The sequence below is a fragment of the Platalea leucorodia genome (assembly GCF_965183815.1).
Source record: "Platalea leucorodia genome assembly, chromosome: 29".
In the NCBI taxonomy this organism is placed as follows: domain Eukaryota; kingdom Metazoa; phylum Chordata; class Aves; order Pelecaniformes; family Threskiornithidae; genus Platalea; species Platalea leucorodia.
The window spans coordinates 1,134,900-1,152,519 of NC_138851.1; the positions used below are offsets into that span (position 1 = coordinate 1,134,900).

General features: G+C 73.0%; 4 protein-coding genes across 4 annotated transcripts; 2 read left to right on the forward strand and 2 right to left on the reverse strand.

Moving 5' to 3' along the window:
* Positions 1-1,479: 1,479 nt before the first annotated feature.
* TRIR (telomerase RNA component interacting RNase) lies at positions 1,480-3,041 on the reverse strand. The gene is made up of 3 exons (XM_082334039.1): positions 2,779-3,041; positions 1,977-2,054; positions 1,480-1,888 (listed from the first exon to the last, which is right to left on the reverse strand). The coding sequence occupies exons 1-3, from the start codon at positions 3,016-3,018 to the stop codon at positions 1,781-1,783; spliced, it is 426 nt and encodes a 141-aa protein (XP_082190165.1). The 5' UTR covers positions 3,019-3,041; the 3' UTR covers positions 1,480-1,780.
* A 223-nt stretch (positions 3,042-3,264) lies between these two features.
* On the forward strand, positions 3,265-5,787 carry GET3 (guided entry of tail-anchored proteins factor 3, ATPase; the record flags this gene model as incomplete). The annotated part of the gene is made up of 7 exons (XM_082334214.1): positions 3,265-3,425; positions 3,918-4,065; positions 4,134-4,282; positions 4,371-4,521; positions 4,611-4,718; positions 4,968-5,165; positions 5,418-5,787. The coding sequence occupies 7 exons, from the start codon at positions 3,265-3,267 to the stop codon at positions 5,547-5,549; spliced, it is 1,047 nt and encodes a 348-aa protein (XP_082190340.1). The 3' UTR covers positions 5,550-5,787.
* Positions 5,788-6,999: 1,212 nt separating this feature from the next.
* Positions 7,000-10,384, forward strand: BEST2 (bestrophin 2; the record flags this gene model as incomplete). The annotated part of the gene is made up of 9 exons (XM_082334079.1): positions 7,000-7,151; positions 7,434-7,528; positions 7,802-8,035; positions 8,418-8,572; positions 8,656-8,733; positions 9,058-9,210; positions 9,286-9,366; positions 9,453-9,604; positions 10,066-10,384. 9 exons carry the CDS (start codon positions 7,000-7,002, stop codon positions 10,382-10,384), a joined length of 1,419 nt encoding a protein of 472 aa, XP_082190205.1.
* Positions 10,385-10,611: 227 nt separating this feature from the next.
* HOOK2 (hook microtubule tethering protein 2) lies at positions 10,612-17,271 on the reverse strand. Its single transcript, XM_082334207.1, has 22 exons — positions 17,182-17,271; positions 16,650-16,735; positions 16,430-16,502; positions 16,037-16,087; positions 15,796-15,928; positions 15,645-15,712; positions 15,425-15,487; positions 15,142-15,222; positions 14,756-14,913; positions 14,418-14,558; positions 14,106-14,307; positions 13,594-13,704; positions 13,425-13,512; positions 13,046-13,115; positions 12,857-12,970; positions 12,711-12,777; positions 12,362-12,393; positions 12,187-12,257; positions 11,883-11,986; positions 11,324-11,431; positions 11,172-11,243; positions 10,612-10,850 (listed from the first exon to the last, which is right to left on the reverse strand). Exons 1-22 carry the CDS (start codon positions 17,230-17,232, stop codon positions 10,707-10,709), a joined length of 2,088 nt encoding a protein of 695 aa, XP_082190333.1. The 5' UTR covers positions 17,233-17,271; the 3' UTR covers positions 10,612-10,706.
* Between the last annotated feature and the right edge of the window lie 349 nt (positions 17,272-17,620).

The following is a 17,620-nucleotide window of genomic DNA, read 5'->3' on the forward strand; positions in this document are numbered from 1 at the left end:
CGCGCCGCTTCCCCGCCGCCCCCGCCGAGCCGGTACCTGCCGGGGGGGGGGGGTCCGGGGCTCGGGGGGGGGTGGCGGGGGGGGGGGGGGGGTCGGGGCGGCCTCCCGCAGCCGCGGGCCACCGGCGCTGCCCGGAGGGAGCGAGCGCGGCACGCGGGCGCTGACCCCCGCCGGCCACCGTCCGCCCCGCCGCGGGCACCACGTGAGCGCGCGGGAAGGACGGCGCCGCGTCACGTGGGCCGGAGGCGGGGCCACGTGGGGAAAGGGGCGGGGTGTGGCTCGCGCGCATGCGCGGAGTCCCTTCCTCGGCGCCCGACTGCATCTCCCAGCGCGCCCCGCGGCGCGGGCCGTACCACTACCGGGGGGGGGGAGGCCTCCCCCGCGCAGGCCCGGCCCGGGGAGCGGCGGACCCCGGCGGCGGCGGCCTCCCCCTGCCCAGGTCCGGGGGGACTGGGAGCACTGGGAGGGGAATCAAGGGAATGGGAGGGGACTGGGAGGGGGAATGGAACGCACTGGGGAAACTGGGAGGGGGAATGGAACGCACTGGGGGGACTGGGAGGGGAATCAGGGGAATGGGGACGACTGGAAGGGGGAAATGGAGTGCACTGGGGAAACTGGGAGGGGGAAATGGAGTGCCCTGGGGAAACTGGGAGGGGGAATGGAACGCACTGGGGGGACTGGGAGGGGAATCAGGGGAACGGAGGGGACTGGAAGGGGGAAATGGAGTGCACTGGGGGGACTGGGAAGAGGAAATGAAATGCACTGGGGGGACTAGGAATACTGGGAGGGGAATCCAGGGACTGGGAGGAGGAAATGGAGTGTACTGGGGGGACTGGGAGGGGAATCGGGAATGGAGGAGACTGGGAGGGGGAAATGGAGTGCACTGGGGAGACTGGGAGGGGAATCAGGGGAACTGAGAGGGGGAAATGGAGTGTACTGGGGGGACTGGGAGGGGAATCGGGAATGGAGGAGACTGGGAGGGGGAAATGGAGTGCACTGGAAGGACTGGGAGCACTGGGAGGGGGAATGGGGAAGGTGGGGGTGCTGGGAGGGGGAACTGGGAAGGAACTGGGAGCACAAACCGGTCAGGGTCCTCTGCTGGAGCCCACCCCAGGAGGGCCCGGCCCGGCCCTGCCTGCACCCCTCCTGCCTGCACCCCGGCACAGCCATCTCCCGCCCCAGCTTTACTGGGGAAAAAAAGGCCCAAAACGGTGAAGTTTGGCACTGGGGGAGGCAATAAACAAGGGCCGAAGGCTGGAAGACTTGGAGTCAGTCGGCGTCACGGCCGGGGGGCTGTACCCCGCAGCGGGTGACAACGCAGGGCGCGCTGTGTCACCCCACCGCAGCGGTGACACAGGGGGTCTCAGCATCTCGCCCCCAAACACCGGGAGACCCCCAAACCCGCGGGCCCAGGGTAACAGCGCGGGGGGGAGCGGCCCCCTCCCCAAAAACACCCACAAGTCGCTCGGCAGCTCCGAAATCTCCGAGGTCTTTAATGCTGCGATGGCGGCCCCTCCGCTCCCACCTCTCCCCTCCCCGTTTCTCCGCTTTCTACCCCAAAACCGCGCCCCCCCCGGGCCAGGCGGGGGGAGGAGCGGCGGCGGGTCCCGGTGAGCGGCAGCGGCGGCGGTTTGCCGGCCGGCGTCAAGTCCTGGTTGCCGGCGGGGCGGGAGCAGCGGCCCCAGGCGCGCGATCGGTATTTATAGATATAAAAGGGGCGGGGCCGGCGCCTCCCCCGCCCTTAAATAAGTATATACAGGGGCGAGTCCGGGCGCGGGCGCTATTTCACCAGGGGCCGAGTTTTGTCGTCGTCGCTGCACTGGTGCGCCTTGTACTTTTTCACCTCCGCCATGTACTTGGCCCAGGCGTCGCCTTTACTCGTCAACACCTGCAGGAAAACGAGGTCGGTGAGCGCGGCACGCCCCGGCAGCACCGCGTCCCGCCCCACAGAGGGTCGGGGGTCCGGGGACACCCACCTCCTCATCCGTCTTTTGCTTCTTGGCCACCACTCCCGTCTTCAGGGCCAGCTTGTTCCCCCCTCGCCGCCTGCCCACCTGGGGGAAGGGACAGAACTGCCACCGTTACGCGCGCCGTGGGGACAGCGCCGCCCCCTGCACAACGGAACAGGAGGGACGTCTGTCAGACCCCAGCTGGCGGCCGTCCGTCCGCGGCAGGCGGCACCGCGGGGACCCCGCTCCTGCCCGGGGGGGGGGGCCGGTGGCTGCCGCCGACCCCCAGGGCGGGGCGACGTCCCCCGGGGAACAGCGGTGCCGGAGCAGCCGAAGCCACCCCCATTGCCCAGGAACAGAGAATTTTGGTGCTGCTTGAGGCGGTTTAACGACAGGGAAAAGAAAAATAAAGGCAGCGCAGCAGGGAGCGGGCAGGGAGCCCCGAACAGCACGGAGGTACCGCCAGGGCAGAGCAGCAGCACGGCCCCCCCGGGACGAGCCCCCCAGCTTGACGATCGCAGGTGCCCGCGGACCTCCCGGGCCCCGGTGCCGCCGGCCCCGCCGAGGGCCCCAGCCCAGCTCCCGGGACGCGCCGCCGGCAAAACCGGGGCCTGCACTCGCGTCTGGGGAACCGGTTCTCGCGGGGAAGCTCTCCCGCAGCAGGCAGCCGCCGCCGGGAGGAAGCCGCCGCCACCCCCGGTGCCAGCCCGAGGGTGCCGCTACCCCCGGGAACCCCCAGCCGGGGCCGCCGCGGCGGGCGGGGAGGCCGGGCGGCAGCGGGGCCGGCGGGAGCGGGGGCGGGAGGAGGCCGCGGGCCCCGCGTCCTTACGAAGCTGAGGGCGCCGCCGCTCCTCTTCGAGCCGTCGGACGGGCGGTGCGGGCCGGGCCCGGCGCCACCGGGGGCCTCCGCGGCCGCCGCTGCCGCCGCCTCTCGCTCCCGCTGCTGCTCCGCCTCCATCTTCCGCTTGAAGAGCTCCAGGAAGCTGCCGTCGTTGGCGAAGACGTTCACGCCGCCGCCGGGCCCGGGCGGCGGCGACGGGGCCTCCCCCTCCTCGCCGTGCGCCTCCATCTTGTCCGCCGCGAACGCCGCGCCGCGGGGGACGCCGGGAAGCGCGCGGCGCCGGGAGATGACGTTAGCGCGACGGCCGTCGGGGCGGCGTTGCCGGGGCAACGCGCGGGGCGTTCGCCTCGCCGTCCCTCCCTCCGCCTGATCGCCAGGCGCGCCGACCAATCGGCCGCAGGGGGCGGGATAGAGCGGCGGGGCGGTGGCCAATCAGGGCGCGGGCGGGCCGGCGGCGCGGCGGCGCGGGGGAAGATGGCGGCGGCGGCGGGCGGGTGGGGGCCGGAGGCGGAGGAGTTCGAGGACGCGCCCGACGTGGAGCCGCTGGAGCCGACGCTGGCGAACATCATCGAGCAGCGGAGCCTCAAGTGGATCTTCGTGGGCGGGAAGGGCGGCGTGGGCAAGACCACCTGCAGGTGCGGCGGGGCCGCGCCGGGCCCGGGGGGGAGATCGGGTCACCGGGGGGGATCGGGCCCCCGGGGGGAGACACCGGACCGGAGCGCCCGGGGGGGAGTCGGGCCCGGGGGGGAGATCGGGTCACCGGGGGGGATCGGGTCACCGGGGGGGATCGGGCCCCCGGGGGAGACACCGGACCGCAGCGCCCGGGGGGGAGTCGGGCCCGGCCGCTCTGCGGGGGGGGAACTGGACCGTACCACCGGCGGGGGAACCGGACCGGGCCACCTGCCGGGGGGGGCCCAACCGGACCACCCCGGGGGGGGCGGAATTGGGCTGGAGCCCCTCAGGGGGAAGGGACGGGGCCGGGTCCCCTCGGGGAGAAGGCAGAGCCAGCCCCCCCGTGGGGCTGCCCCCACGCGAGGGGCCGTGGGGGGCAGCTCCCCCACCCACCCAAGGAGGCCACCGGGACCCCCGCCGGCAGCAGCCCCCCACCGTCACCGCTGTGCCCCCAGCTGCAGCCTGGCCGTGCAGCTCTCGAAGGTGCGGGAGAGCGTCCTCATCATCTCCACCGACCCCGCGCACAACATCTCCGACGCCTTCGACCAGAAGTTCTCCAAGGTCCCCACCAAAGTCAAGGGCTACGACAACCTCTTCGCCATGGTGAGTCCAGGACGGACCCGGGAGCCCGGCCCCCGCCACGGCCCCTCTCACCCTCCGAACCCCGGCAGGAGATCGACCCCAGCCTGGGGGTGGCGGAGCTGCCCGACGAGTTCTTCGAGGAGGACAACATGCTGAGCATGGGCAAGAAGATGATGCAGGAGGCCATGAGCGCCTTCCCCGGCATCGACGAGGCCATGAGCTACGCAGAGGTGATGAGGTGAGCGGGGCTGTACGGGGCCGGGGGGGCCCGCTGGGGGCTGAGCCGGGGGGTTGTGGCCCCGCTGACCCCTCCGCCGGCCCCGCAGGTTGGTGAAGGGCATGAATTTCTCGGTCGTGGTCTTCGACACGGCGCCCACCGGCCACACGCTGCGGCTGCTCAATTTCCCCACCATCGTGGAGCGGGGCCTGGGCCGCCTCATGCAGATCAAGAACCAGATCAGCCCCTTCATCTCCCAGGTGAGGACAGGGGCTGCGGGGACGGGACCCCCGTGGCGGGGACAGCGCGCGTGGCCTCGGGGGGTGGATCTCACCGCCGCCTCCCCCAGATGTGCAACATGCTGGGGCTGGGGGACATGAATGCCGACCAGCTGGCCTCCAAGCTGGAGGAGACGCTGCCCGTCATCCGCTCCGTCAGCGAGCAGTTCAAGGACCCGGTAAGGCCGCCCGTGGGGCGGGGGGGCTCCGCTGTGGGGCACGGGGATGCCAAGGAGGGGAGTGGGGATGCCGGGAGGGGGACGGGGATGCCGGGAGGGGGACGGGGACGTGGCCGAGCCGGTCTGTGCGCATTCCTGCGGGGAACCCTCCGCCGCGGGGCCAGGCAGGGACCCCTCTGGGGCCTCCGTGCCGGACAGCCGGGTCCCCGGAGGCGATGCTGAGCGCGGTGTGGGGGCCGGGGCCGGCAGGAGCAGACGACGTTCATCTGCGTGTGCATCGCCGAGTTCCTCTCGCTCTACGAGACCGAGCGGCTGATCCAGGAGCTGGCCAAGTGCCGCATCGACACCCACAACATCGTGGTGAACCAGCTCGTCTTCCCCGACCCCCAGCGGCCCTGCAAGATGTGCGAGGCCCGGCACAAGATCCAGGCCAAGTACCTCGACCAGGTACCGCCCGGGTGCGGGGGTCCCCGGTGCGGTGCCGGGGTCGGGGGGGGCTGAGTTTGGGGAGCGCGGGAGGGGCTCAGGGGGAGCGTTCGCATTCGGGGAGCCCTGATGCCCGGGACCCTGCCTGGCTCTGGGAAGGGAGGGGGCCTTGGGGGGTGGAATTTGGGGAGCACGGACGCCCGGGACCCTCCCCGAGGCTGGGGGGGGGCCCGGAGGCCTGGGTCCCTGCCCCCCGCCCCGCTCTCCCCGCAGATGGAGGACCTGTACGAGGATTTCCACATCGTGAAGCTGCCGCTGCTGCCCCATGAGGTGCGGGGGGCCGATAAAGTCAACACCTTCTCCTCCCTCCTGCTGGACCCCTACCAGCCCCCCAGCCCCAAATAGCGCCCCCCACACGCCCCCCGGGGTGGGGGGGCAGCCGATATTTATTCCCCCCCCAGGAGGGGCAGGACGGCGCTGCCCACCCCCCCTGCACGCAGCCCCCACCTCCAGGCTGCGGCCGACCAGCACCGCGGCCCCCCCGGGGCTGCTCCGTCCCCCCTCCCCCCCGTCCCGTCCCCCCCCGGGCTGGGGGGGCAGAGACGGGACCCCCCAGGGGACCTCGTGTAAATAATAAATTGGGGAAGCGGGGAGGCGGCTCTGGGGTGTTTCGGGGGGCCCGGACGCCTGTGTTCACCGCGCGGCGCTTGCGGGTGGGGGGGTCCGGATGCCCCGGCTTGGCCTGGCACCGGGGGGGTGACGTCAGCGCCGGCTGGCACCGGGCCCGGCGGGACGCGGGGACCCTCATTAGCGCTCGGGGCGGATTAACGGGGCACGGGGAAGGGGGGGGAGAGCCCGGACGCCGGGGTCCGGGGGGGGGGATGACGGGGCCGCAGAAGCCGGGCTCCAGCGTTTAGGGGGGGCCGCAGGGCTGTGGCCCCCCCAGCCCGCACGGGCCCAGCCCCGTGTCCCGCGTCCCGCTGCGATCTGTCCCCGCGACCCCGCTGCTGGCGCGAGGCTGCGGGGCCGGAGCCAGGCCAGCCCCGGGGGGGACGGGGACCCAGGCGTCCCGGCCACCAACCCCCCCTCAACTCCACCCCCCAAACCCTGCCTCAGTTTCCCCACGGGGACGGGGGGGGGCTCAGGACCTGCCAGGCTGGAGCAGTCGCTCCCCTGGGGGCTACGGGGGAAGGACCCAGGCGTCCGGCCTCCCCACCCCCGAGGGGACCCGGGCGTGTCCCCCCCCCAGCCCCGGGGCAGGGCCAGCCCCAGGACGGTATTTAAGGCCCTGGGACGGGGACGGTGGCCCCAGACTGGCGGTGGCCACCCCACGCTCGGGTCTCCCGCAGGTGAGGGAAGGGGGGGGTACGGGGAGGCTTGGGGGGGGGGTGTCTCTGCCCAGCCTGGGGGGGTGGCGGTGCATGTCCCCACGGGGTGGGGGTCCCCAGGCCGTCCCCAGGGGGGTGGGTGTCCCCAGGGTATCGGTTCTGTGACCCCTAGGGTGTCCCCAGGGGGTGGGGGTCCCCAGGATTTTGGTGTCCCCAGGCTCCCATTTCGCCCTCCCCAGAGGGTCCCCAGGCTGTGCCGGGTGTCCTGAGGGTTTGGGTGTCCCCAGGGCCCCATTTTGCCGTCCCCAGGCTGTGCTGGATGTCCCCAGGGTGTGGGTGTCCCCAGGTACCGGTTCAGCGACCCCTCCCCCGGGTTTGGGTGCCCCCAGGACCCCGTTTTGCCGTCCCCAGGGGGTCCCCAGGCTGTGCCGGGTGTCCTGAGGGTTTGGGTGTCCCCAGGGCCCCGTTTTGCCGTCCCCAGGGATTTGCCGTCCCCGGGCTGCCGCCTGGGTGTCCCCGCGGCCGCGATGACGGTGACGTACACCTCGCGGGTGGCCACCGCTCGCTTCGGGGGCTTCTCGCAGCTGCTGCTGCTCTGGCGCGGGAGCATCTACAAACTGCTCTACCGGGAGCTGCTGCTCTTCCTCGCCGCCTACCTGGGGCTCAGCCTGGCCTACCGGTGCGGGGGGACGCGTGGGGGGCCACAGGGACATTGGGGGACGGCGGGGGGGGACACAGGGTGCGTGGGGACACGTGGCGGTGCAGGGGGTGCAGAGGAATGGGGATATATGGGGACACGCGGGGCGCGCGGGGGACGCGTGGGGACACGCAGGGCGCACGGAGACGCGGTACCTCGTACGGGGGCGCGCGGGGACGCGGCGGGGGGACGCGGAGCTGGAGGGGGGGGCTGGGAGGGTGACACACCCCCCCCCCGCCGCGTCCCCCGCGTCCCCCCCTCCAGGTTCCTGCTGTCGGAGGCGCAGAAGCGGCTCTTCGAGAAGCTGGTGCTCTACTGCGACAAGTCGGCCAACCTCATCCCCGTCTCCTTCGTCCTCGGTGAGAGCCCCGGCCCCCCCCCGGGACCCCCGGCCCCCCCGGGACCCCCAGCACCCCCCCAAGACCCCCCAGTGTCCCCACAGAGCCTCCCCAGACCCACCAACCTCATCCCCGTCTCCTTCGTCCTCGGTGAGAGCCCCCGCGACCCCGCAGTCCCCTTCCCAGCATCCCCAGCTCCCCCCAGTGCTCCCAGTGTCCCCAACACCCTCTCCCAGTGCTCCCAGTGCCCCCTCCCACTGCTCCCAGTACCTCTAGTGCATCCCAGTCCCGCAGGTTTCTACGTGGCGCTGGTGCTGGAGCGCTGGTGGGGGCAGTTCCGCAGCGTCCCGGCGCCGGACGGGCTGATGTTGGCCGTGGCGGGCAACGTCCACGGGGCCGACGCGCGGGGCCGCATCATGCGCCGCACGCTGATGCGCTACGGCAGCCTGGCCGCGCTGCTGGTGCTGCGCGCCGTCAGCACCGCCGTCTACAAGCGCTTCCCCACCACTGACCACCTCGTCGAGGCCGGTGAGTCCCCGCCGCCGCGCCGCGACCTCGTTGGAGGGGGTGACGTCAGCACAGGGGCAGTAACTGGCCGGTGGGACCAGCGGGGGGGAGGTGGGGACCCTCCGGGGATGGCATCGTGGCGGTGATGTCACCACGGGGCACCGCACCGGGGATGGGAATGGCGTCACGGCAGTGGCGTCGCTGTGAGGGCGGTGATGTCATCATGGCGGCAGCGACATCACCATGGGGACGTCACGGGGCTGGGCATCAGGTTCCCCTAACCTCTGTGCTGTGACATCAACGGGGCGCCTTGACGTCACTGGGCATCAGTGCTGCCGGGTGGTGACGTCACAGGGTAGCAGGTGACGTCGCGGGGGGGCAGGTGGTGACGCTGGCCCCGCAGGGTTCCTGACGCGGGAGGAGCGGCGGCGGCTGGAGGGGCTGCGCTCGCCCTACAACAAGTTCTGGGTGCCCTGCGCCTGGTTCGGGGCGCTGGCGGGGCAGGCGCGGCGGGAGGGGCGCGTGCGCGACGACTGCGCCCTCAAGCTCCTCATGGAGGTACCCCCCCCCCCCCAAACCCCCCGACCCCCCTCGGGCCCTCCCCGAGCCCCCCCAACCCTCCCGTGCCCCCCACCCCCCAGGAGCTGAACCGCTTTCGGGGCCACTGCAGCCTCCTCTTCCACTACGACTGGATCAGCGTGCCACTGGTGTACACCCAGGTGGGCACTGGGAGCACTGGGAACGGAGGGGACGGCAGGAATGGGGGCGCGGGGACGGGGGGGTGATGGAGGGGGGACGGGGGGGCTGGATGGACGTGGGGGACGCAGGGGGACGTGAATAGGGATGGGCGGACACGGAGAGGACTCGAGAGGGACGCGGACAGGGATGGAGGGACGCGAGGGGGACGTGGAGGGACGCGGGGGGACGCAGATGAGGATGGAGGGATACGGGGGTGCGTTGGCAGGGAGGGACGGACACGGGGACAGACGGGGACGTAAGGACACGAGGGGACAGGGTGGTGGGTGACCGTTACCCTGCCGCAGGTGGTAACCATCGCCGTCTACACCTTCTTCGTCACCTGCCTGATCGGGCGGCAGTTCCTGGACCCGGCCCAGGGCTACGCGGGGCACGAGCTGGACCTGGGGGTCCCCGTCTTCACCCTCCTCCAGTTCTTCTTCTACGTGGGGTGGCTCAAGGTGGGTGCGGGGACGGGGACGGGGGGGCCCCGGGGGACACAGGGCGGCCCCGGGGACACGGTGACCCCGCCGCAGGTGGCTGAGCAGCTCATCAACCCCTTTGGGGAGGACGACGACGACTTCGAGACCAACACGCTCATCGACCGCAACTTCCAGGTACCCCGTCCCGCTCCCGCGGGGCGCCCGGGGGGTGGCGGGGGGACCCGGGCGTCCGGCGGGGCACCCAGGCGTCCGGCCCGCAGGTGTCGATGCTGGCGGTGGACGAGCTGTACGGGGAGGTGCCGGCGCTGGAGCGGGACCGGTACTGGGATGCCGCCAGCCCCCAGGCGCCCTACACGGCCGCGGCCGCCCCGCTGCGCCAGCCCGCCTTCCGCGGCTCTGCCTTCGACGTGGCGTGAGTGGGGACGGGACCCCCCCACCCCGGGACCCCCCCCGCCTCAGATCCTACGGCCCCCAGCCCCACCGGGAGGGGCCCTGGGGAACCCAAACCACTCCCGGGGGTCCCCCAAAATCCCAGACTGCCCCAGCGACCCCCACCAAACACCACAGACCCCCAGACCGCCCCCTGGACCCCCCCAGCCACCCCAAGACCTCCCCAGCATCCCCCAAACTGCCCCAGAACCCCCCCCCAAAACCCAAAACCGCGCAGGGATCCCCAGCTCCCTCCAGGGACCTCTACCCCCCCTCAGGGACCCCAAAATGCCCCCAGGGACCCCACGGCTCAGCCTAGGGTGCCCCCTAAAGCCGATCCTGGGGGCTGGGGAGGAGGCTGGGGGTGTCCCTGACATCTGGGGGGGCGTTGGGGGTGACCCCCGGTGCCCGGGGGGGGTTTGGGGTGACCGCGGCGTCCCGCAGGCTGGCCAAGGAGGAGATGCAGTTCCAGCCGCTGGAGGACATCGGGGAGACCCTCGGGGACGCCCTCGAGCCCCCTCCGCGGCCCCCCCCGGGCACCTTCACCCGACGCTTCTCCCTGCTCCGCCGCAAGAACAGCGCCGGCTCCGAGGGAGGGTTCGGCCCCGAGCCCCCCCCCGGGGCCCCCCCTGCGCCTGCCGCCCCGGGGGACGGGGACAGCCTGGGGGGGGACACAGCCGTCCTCCTGGGGGACGCCCCGGGGGGGGGCAGCGGCCCCCATGACCGCTGGCTCCTGCACCCCAGCGTCGATGATGTGGTTTAAGGCGGGGAGCCCCAAAACATGCCCCCTCCCCAAAGCTCAGCCCTATACGAGCCCCCCAAGAATCTCTGCTGGGAATAAACCCCCAGCCCTGACTGCTGTAGCTTTATTGAAAGGATCTGGGGGGGGGCAGGACCCCCCACCCTGCAGAAAAGGGGTACAAAAATAGAAGTGCTAAAAGCCCCCCCAAAGAGGGGTGCAGGGTCCAGCCCCCCCCGAGAGAACGGGGGGTGATGCTGAGCCAGTAGTGTCTAAAATGGGACCAGCCCAGAAAAGGGGGCCCCCCCCCAGGTCAGCGGTCGGGGGGGCCCCCCCAGGCCCCCGGTCAGCGGTTCGGGGGGCGGCCATGGGGGGGCCGGGCGCGGCGGGCGGCCGTGGCCAAGCGCTGCTGGGCCAGGAAGGACTCAGCCCCCCCGGGGGGGCCCCGCGGGGCGCCCCCCTCGCTCGCCTGCTGCTGCAGCGCCAGGCCCTGGGGGGGGGGGGCACGGGATGAGTGTCGGACCCCCCAAACCCACAGTGCCTGGGGGGGGCCACGGGGACCCCCAGCACCAGGTCCCCGACCCCCCCACTTGGATGCCTTTACCCCACCGCATCCCCCCCATAAATACCTCCTTTCTCCCAGGGTATCTTTGTCCCCCCAAGCACCTGTGACCCCCCCGGGGTACGGGCCCCCCCCAGGGGTATCCGTGCCCTCCGCGGGGTCTCCGCTGTCCCCGGGAACATCCGTGCCCCCACCACGAAGCCTCTGCCCAGGGGGTACCCGTGCCCCCCGGACCCCCCCGGCACTCACCATGTTGTACCAGGCAGTGACGAGCAGCCGCTCCTCCCGCTCCCGCTGCGCCCGGCTCCGCTCGTAGTTGCTCTGGGGGGGGATCGGGGGGGTTCAGCTGGAGTTGGGGACCCCCGGGACCTCCCCCAGCTCCGCCCCGGCCCCCTCCTCACCTCCAGGTGCTGGATCAGGGCATCCTTCTCCTGCAGCTGGTTGCGGAGGGCGCGGAGGGCAGGGACCGCACCAGGGCCCGGGGGCTTCGGCTCCAGGGCCCGCATCACCTGGGGGGGGGCAACAGCATGGGACCCCCAAACTCTGACGCAGAGGAGCCCCCCCCCAGGGTCCTGTCCCCCCTCAAAGATCCTCTGCCCCGCCCAACAGCCCTGGGGGGTCCCAGCATCCCCCCAGATGCCCCAGGGCTCCTCTCCAGCCAAGAACCACCCTGAGATCCCCCCCAAGGGGTTCCAGCCCCCCCCACGCACCCAAAAATACCCTGAGGAGGGTCCCAGACACCCCCAAACCCAGGGCAACCCTAGGGGGTCCCAGAGCCCCCCATGCACCCAAGAGACCCTTGGAGGGGGGTCTCAGAGCCCCCCAGTACAGGTAAGACATTCTTGGTGGGTGCCAGAACAGCCCCGAGGGGACCCGAGCCCCCTCATCCCCAGGACCACCGGGGTCCCCGAGCCCCCCCAGTGCCCCCAGGCCAGCCCGGGGGGGTCCCCAGCCCCGCACCGTGCGGGCTGCCCCAGCGTGCCGACGGCAGCGCTGCTCCAGGACGTGCAGGGCCTCCTCCCTCCGGCGCAGGCTGCGCTGCAGCTCCTCCACGCGCCGTGAGCCTGGGGGGGCACAAAGAGGGGATCAGGGGTGGGGGGCACAAAGAGGAGGCCAAGGCAGGGGGGACCCCACGCTGGCCCCTTCCCTGGGGGACCCACACCTCCCCCTGGACACACAGCCTTCCTGGGGGAAACTGAGGCACGGCTCAGCCCCTGCCGCCTCCCCCCTCCCCAGGACCCCCTGGGACCCCCCCCCCCCATACCGCTGCCATCCCCGAGTGGCTCCAGCTCCTCCTCCCCTTGCAGCTCTGCCCCTGCTTCGGGCAGCTCCTCCCTGGGGGGTCGGGGGGGACAGAGGTTGGGGACACGGGGACGGGCTGCCCCGTCCCCCCACCCCGCCCAGGGGGCCCAGGCTGGCCCCCGCCCCCCCACACTCACAGCTCCTCCGGGGTCTCCTCCAGCACCAACAACTGGGGGGGGAAATGAGGGGTGAGGGGGGGCCCCTGGCACCCCCAAAGCCTGGGGGCCCTGAGGAGCCCCTGCCCCCCCAAACCCCAGCATCCCCCCGAAACCTGAGGGAACTCAGGCCCTGCACCCCCAAAACCCAAACCCCACTTGCCCCCGAATGTAGGAACCGTCCCAAAATACGGCTTCCCCCAGAACATCGACACCCCCCCAATAAAATGAGGACTCCCCAACAACACTGGGACCCCCCCAAAATAAGTAACAACATTTCCCTGTTCCCTAAGCCCCCCCAGCCCCTCAAGGGAGCCCCCACCCCACTCACCTCCTCGGGGGAGTCCCCCCGATCCCCCAGCACCGTCCACAGCTCCGCCGCCCCCCTGGCCTCCAGCCTGCGGGTGAGGGGGTGTTAGGGGTGGGGGGTGGGGCCTGGGGGGCCGTTCGGGACCCCGGGACCCCCCCGGCCCCCACCTCTGCCGGTCAGCATCACGCAGCCGCCGCTGGAGCTCGTCCCGCTGGAGCCGCAGCGTCGCCTCCTGCGCCTGCAGCCGCCGGTTCTCCTGCTGCAGCCGCGCCACCGTCTCCCTGGGGGGTCGGAAGGGGGTCAGGGGGTCTGGCGGGGGGGGGCCAGGGTCGGGGACCCCCCTCCCCTGCACCCACCTCAGCTCCGCAGGGAGGATTTCGGCCGCCAGGTTTCCCGCCGGGGCCGTGCCCTCCTCCAGCACCGCATCTGGGGGGGAACGGCTGGTTGGGGCGGGCAGGAGGTGACACCCCCAAACCGTGCCCTGGGGATCCCCACTGCGCCCTGCCCTCCCCGGGGACAGCGCTGCGTGCCCCCCCAAACCCTGGTTCCTCCCAGGGTTACCCCCCCAGCCCAAAGCCCTGGCCCTGGGCAGGGATTCCCCGGTGTCTTGTAGGAAGGTTGTGCCTAGCAGGGTTCCTCCGCCCCCAGTGGGGTCTGTCCCCTCCCCAGAGGGTCTGTACCCCCCCCGCCCGCCATCCCCCAGGGCCCGTGTCCCCCCCAGGGCCCCCCACCCACCTGCCTGGCGCAGGCAGCTCTGCTGCACCTGAGCGCAGCGCAGCTCCTCGTTGGCCTCGCGCAGGGCGTCCCGCTCCTCCAGCAGCCGCTGCAGGGGCCGGGGGGGGTCAGCGGGGGGCACCCAGGCGTCGGGGGGGCACCCAGGCATCGGGGGGGGGCAGACACCCACCTCCTTCTCCTTGTTCAGCGCCTCAAACTTCTCCTGCAGGTTCCTGAACTCCACCTGCCATTTCTCTGCCCGCAGCGCTGCCTCCGCCTGCTGCCCGCTCAGCTCCTCCACCTGGGCGGGGCCACCGCTGACCACGCCCCCCTCAGCCCATAGCCCCGCCCCCGGGGACAGCCCCACCCACCCCACCCTCACCCCTCTGCCGCAGCAGCCCCTGCCTGGCCCACGGGTGGCCCCGCCCCCTCCCCACCTGGCCCCGCCCCCCCCACCCCACCCACCCCCTGTGGGCCACGCCCCTGCCCCACCCATCTCCCCATGGGGAGGAGCCTGTAGGCATAGCCCCACCCCCTGTCCCAAAGCCACGCCCCCAGGCCCAGCCCTGCACACAGACCACCCCACCCTGCCCCACCCCATAGCCCCGCCCACCAGCCTATAGCCCCTCCTCTGCCCCAAGCCCCACCCCCTGGCCCCACCCAGCCCTGCGGCCCCGCCCCCTCCCCCGAGGCCCCGCCCACCTGCCTGCGGGTGGCCTCCAGCTGCGCGCAGCCGGCCTGCGCCCGGCCCAGCTGTTGCTGCAGCGCGGCGGCGCGGCGCAGCTGCGCGGCGTGACGCTCCTCCAGCGCCCGCACCCAGCGCCGCAGGTCGCTCGCCGCCGCCGCCCGGCCCCGGTACGCCGCCACCGCCGCCTCCAGCCGCCCGGCGCGCGCCGACGACGCCCTGCCGGATGGGGACACCGCCGATGCCCCCCCGCGCCGGGGGCACCCCCGGCCCCAGGGGACGCCCCGCGGGGACCCAGGCGTCCAGGCGCGCCCGGGACCCCGGCCCACCTCAGCACGTCCATCTCGTCGCGCAGGGCGCGGGCCTCCCCGGCCAGGCCGCTCAGCTCCTCCGCCCGCGCCTGCAGCCCCCGCGCCTCCCGCTCCAGCTGGCTGCAGCGCGCCCGCAGCTCCTCCTTCCCGCTCTCCAGCCTGCGCAGGGCGACCCCGGCGTCAGGGGAACCCCCCCAGGACGCAGGGTGCAGGATCTCCCTCGGCCCCCGACCCCCGTTTTGCTCTCTCCGTAGGAAAACCCAGACCCCAGAAACCGGGCAACCCCCCCAAAGGGACCCAGGCAGCCGGGCTGGCCCCCTCCCCGAGCCCAGGGGACCCAGGCGTCCGGGCCCTACCGGTAATTCTCCTCCTGCAGCTGCTCCACCTGCGTCTGCAGCAGTAGCAGCTTCTTAGCAGTGGCGCCGGCGGCGTCGGCCTCCAGCTGCGCCTTCTCCTCCCGCAGCGCCCGGTTCTCGTCTGCCAGGCTGCCCTTCTCCTCCAGCAGCGCCGCCACCTGCACCGCGACGGAAAGGCCCAGGCGTCCGGGAAGGGACCCAGTCGTCCAGGCACCCTTCCCAGGGGATCCCAGTGGGTGGGAGCACCCAACCCTCGTACAAGACAGCAAAGAATCCCCTTCCGCTCGGTGCAATCGCTTTGGGTGCTCTCACCCCAGCCCTAGAGACTGGGGGGGACAGGACTGGGGGACCCAGGGGATCGGGGGACCTCGGCATCCAGGCCCCACCTGCTGCTCCAGCTCGAGGCAGCGCTGCTGCGGCCCCCCGGCCTCCTCGGGCTCCTCGCTCAGGAAGTAATAGCGCCGTGACTGCGAGGGGAAAGGGGGGGTCAGTGCTGGGGGGGCACCCCCAGGCACCCCCCATCCTGCCCCAATGCTCCCCAGCCTGCCCCAGCCTCGGGGCTCCCTGCATCCCCCCCCCGAGTGCTCCCCCCACAGTTGTCCCCCACCGACCCCGGCCTTGCCCCCCAACCCTGCATCCGGCCCCCCACCTGCCCCCCCGGCCCCCCACCTGCGTGTCGAAGTTCCCATACGTCTCCACCGCCATCGTCTCCGAGGGCTCTTTATCCAAAAGCTGTGTGATGGAAAAAACTATAAAGTGGGGCTCGGGGGGGCTCTGCAGGCCCCCAGGATGCCCCAAACCCCCCCAAGCCCAACCCACAGGGACCCCTAATCCCTCCTGACACCCCCAGGGCCCCCAATGCCCCCCGGGGACCCCCAGCAGCCCCCACCTCCTGGATGGCCGTCATCACCACGTGCTGCACCGACTCCTCCAGCGTCATGATGCGCTGGATGTGCTCTGCAAGGCGGGGAACGCCGGGGAGTCAGGGGGATCTGGGGGCGTTGCGGGGGGGGTGGGGGCCCCCCCAGCCCTGCACCCACCTTCCCGCCTCTCGCAGCTCACGGCGCACCCCAGCACCAGCCGCACCAGTTTGCCCAGCTGCTCCGGGTCAGCGTGCTGGGCCGCCAGTGCGACGTCGGGCACGTGCTGCTCCGCCACCGCCTGACCCAGCACCTGGGGGGTCCAGGAGGGGGGACCGGGGCTCAGCCCCCCTCCGGGGGACCCCCCCCACCAAAAGAGGGGGCCCGGACGCCTGGGTCCCCCCCGTGCCCCCACACTCACATCCTGCCAGTACTCCAGGACGCTCTGCAGCACCTTGCGCAGGTTGCTCACCTGCGGGGGGGGGAAAAGTGGGACCCCCAAAATGCCCCCCCCCGCACCACTGGGGACCCCAAAATGCCCCCCCATTGCTGTGGCCGTGCCTCAGGTCCCCCAAAACAGCCCCTCCCCAACTGTTCCCCCTCAAACTGCCCCCCCCAACCAGCTCTCGCAATCAACCCCCCATTGTGTCCCCCAAAACAGCCTCCCCAGACCCCCTCAAACCACCCCCCTCCGCTCCCCCTCCTCGCCCCCCAGGGCAGACCCAAGGCTGCGAACACCCCCCCCCCCAAACCGGACAGGGGCGCGTCCCCCTGTCCCCAAACGTGCCCCCCACCCCAACACGGGGCCCCCCACCTTCAGCCGCCAGTTATCCTCAGCGTCGTCCCGGATCCGGCCCAGCCACCTCTCGTTGAACCACGAGGCATCGCTGGGGGGGGGGGGGGCACAGGGGGGGTCCCCAAAATCAGGTCCCCTCCTCCCACACCACCCCCTCCCCCGGCCGGGGCGCCCCGGACCCCCTGGGGGGCCCTAGGGGCGTCCCCGAGGCGGGGGGCAGCCTGCCCCCCCCACTCACATGCTGTGCAGGACGTGGGCGAGGGCCACCCCGCTGGCCAGGTCCTGGGGGGAGGCGCAGGGCGAGGGGGGGGCAAAGGTCTGCAGCTGGGGGGGGGGGGGGGGGCACAAAGAGGGGGGTCAGGGCACGGCCGCCCCCACAGCAGCCCCCCCGCACCCGCTCAGGGCTGAGGACGGACAACTCGTGTCCCGCCCCCCCCGTGCAGACAGGGGAGCCCCCAGACCCGCACAGCCCCCCCAGATCGCTGCGGGGGGGGGGGGGGGGCAGGACCCCCCTTCTGACCCTCAACAGAGTCCCCCCAGGCACGGGGGGGGGCAACGACCCCCGCGGGCCGCCCCCCCCCCCCAACAGCGGGGCCCAAGGGCGGCGGGGGCGTCACTGGGTGCTGGGGGGTCACAGGGCCCGGGAGGGGTCACAGGGCCTGGGGGGGGCCCGGGGAGGATCACAGGGCCTGGGGGGGGCCCGGGGGGGTCACACGGGCCCGGGAAGGGCCCGGGGGGTCCGGGGGGGGGGGGTCCCGGCCCCCCCTTACCCAGGTGAGCAGCGGCCCGCACACGTCCCGCCCCGCCGCCATGGCCGCCATCTCGGGGCCGGTCCGCCAGGGGCACCGAGCCGCGCCCAGAGCGGCCGCACCTGCCGGCCCCGCCCGCTTCCGGCCCCGCCCCCGCCATTTTTGGAGCCGGTCCTCCTGGGCTACAGAGGTCACGCCCAGAGCGGCCCCATTTGCAAGCCTCGCCCCCTTCCGGTCCCGCCCCCGCCATATATGGAGCCGGTCCTCCTGAGTTACAGAGATACGCCCAGAGCGGCCGCACCTGTCGGCCACGCCCCCTTCCGGCCCGCCGCCATTTTTGAGCCGGTCCTCCTGGGCTATAGAGTCGCGGCCAGAGCGGCCGCACCTGCCGGTCCCGCCCACTTCCGGCCACGCCCCCGCCGCCATCTTGTTGCCGAGCACCGCCCCGCCCGGTGCCGCC

Coding starts and splice junctions, on each gene's coding strand:
- TRIR (XM_082334039.1), bottom strand. CDS start 3,018: ATGGAGGCGCACGGCGAGGAGGGGGAGGCCCCGTCGCCGCCGCCCGGG. Junction 2,055..2,778: donor GCGGCGGCGCCCTCAGCTTC/GTAAGGACGCGG, acceptor CCCTTCCCCCAG/GTGGGCAGGCGGCGAGGGGG. Junction 1,889..1,976: donor AGCAAAAGACGGATGAGGAG/GTGGGTGTCCCC, acceptor GTTTTCCTGCAG/GTGTTGACGAGTAAAGGCGA.
- HOOK2 (XM_082334207.1), bottom strand. CDS start 17,232: ATGGCGGCCATGGCGGCGGGGCGGGACGTGTGCGGGCCGCTGCTCACC. Junction 15,929..16,036: donor TCCTGGAGTACTGGCAGGAT/GTGAGTGTGGGG, acceptor TGGACCCCCCAG/GTGCTGGGTCAGGCGGTGGC. Junction 10,851..11,171: donor TCACTGCCTGGTACAACATG/GTGAGTGCCGGG, acceptor CCCCCCCCCCAG/GGCCTGGCGCTGCAGCAGCA.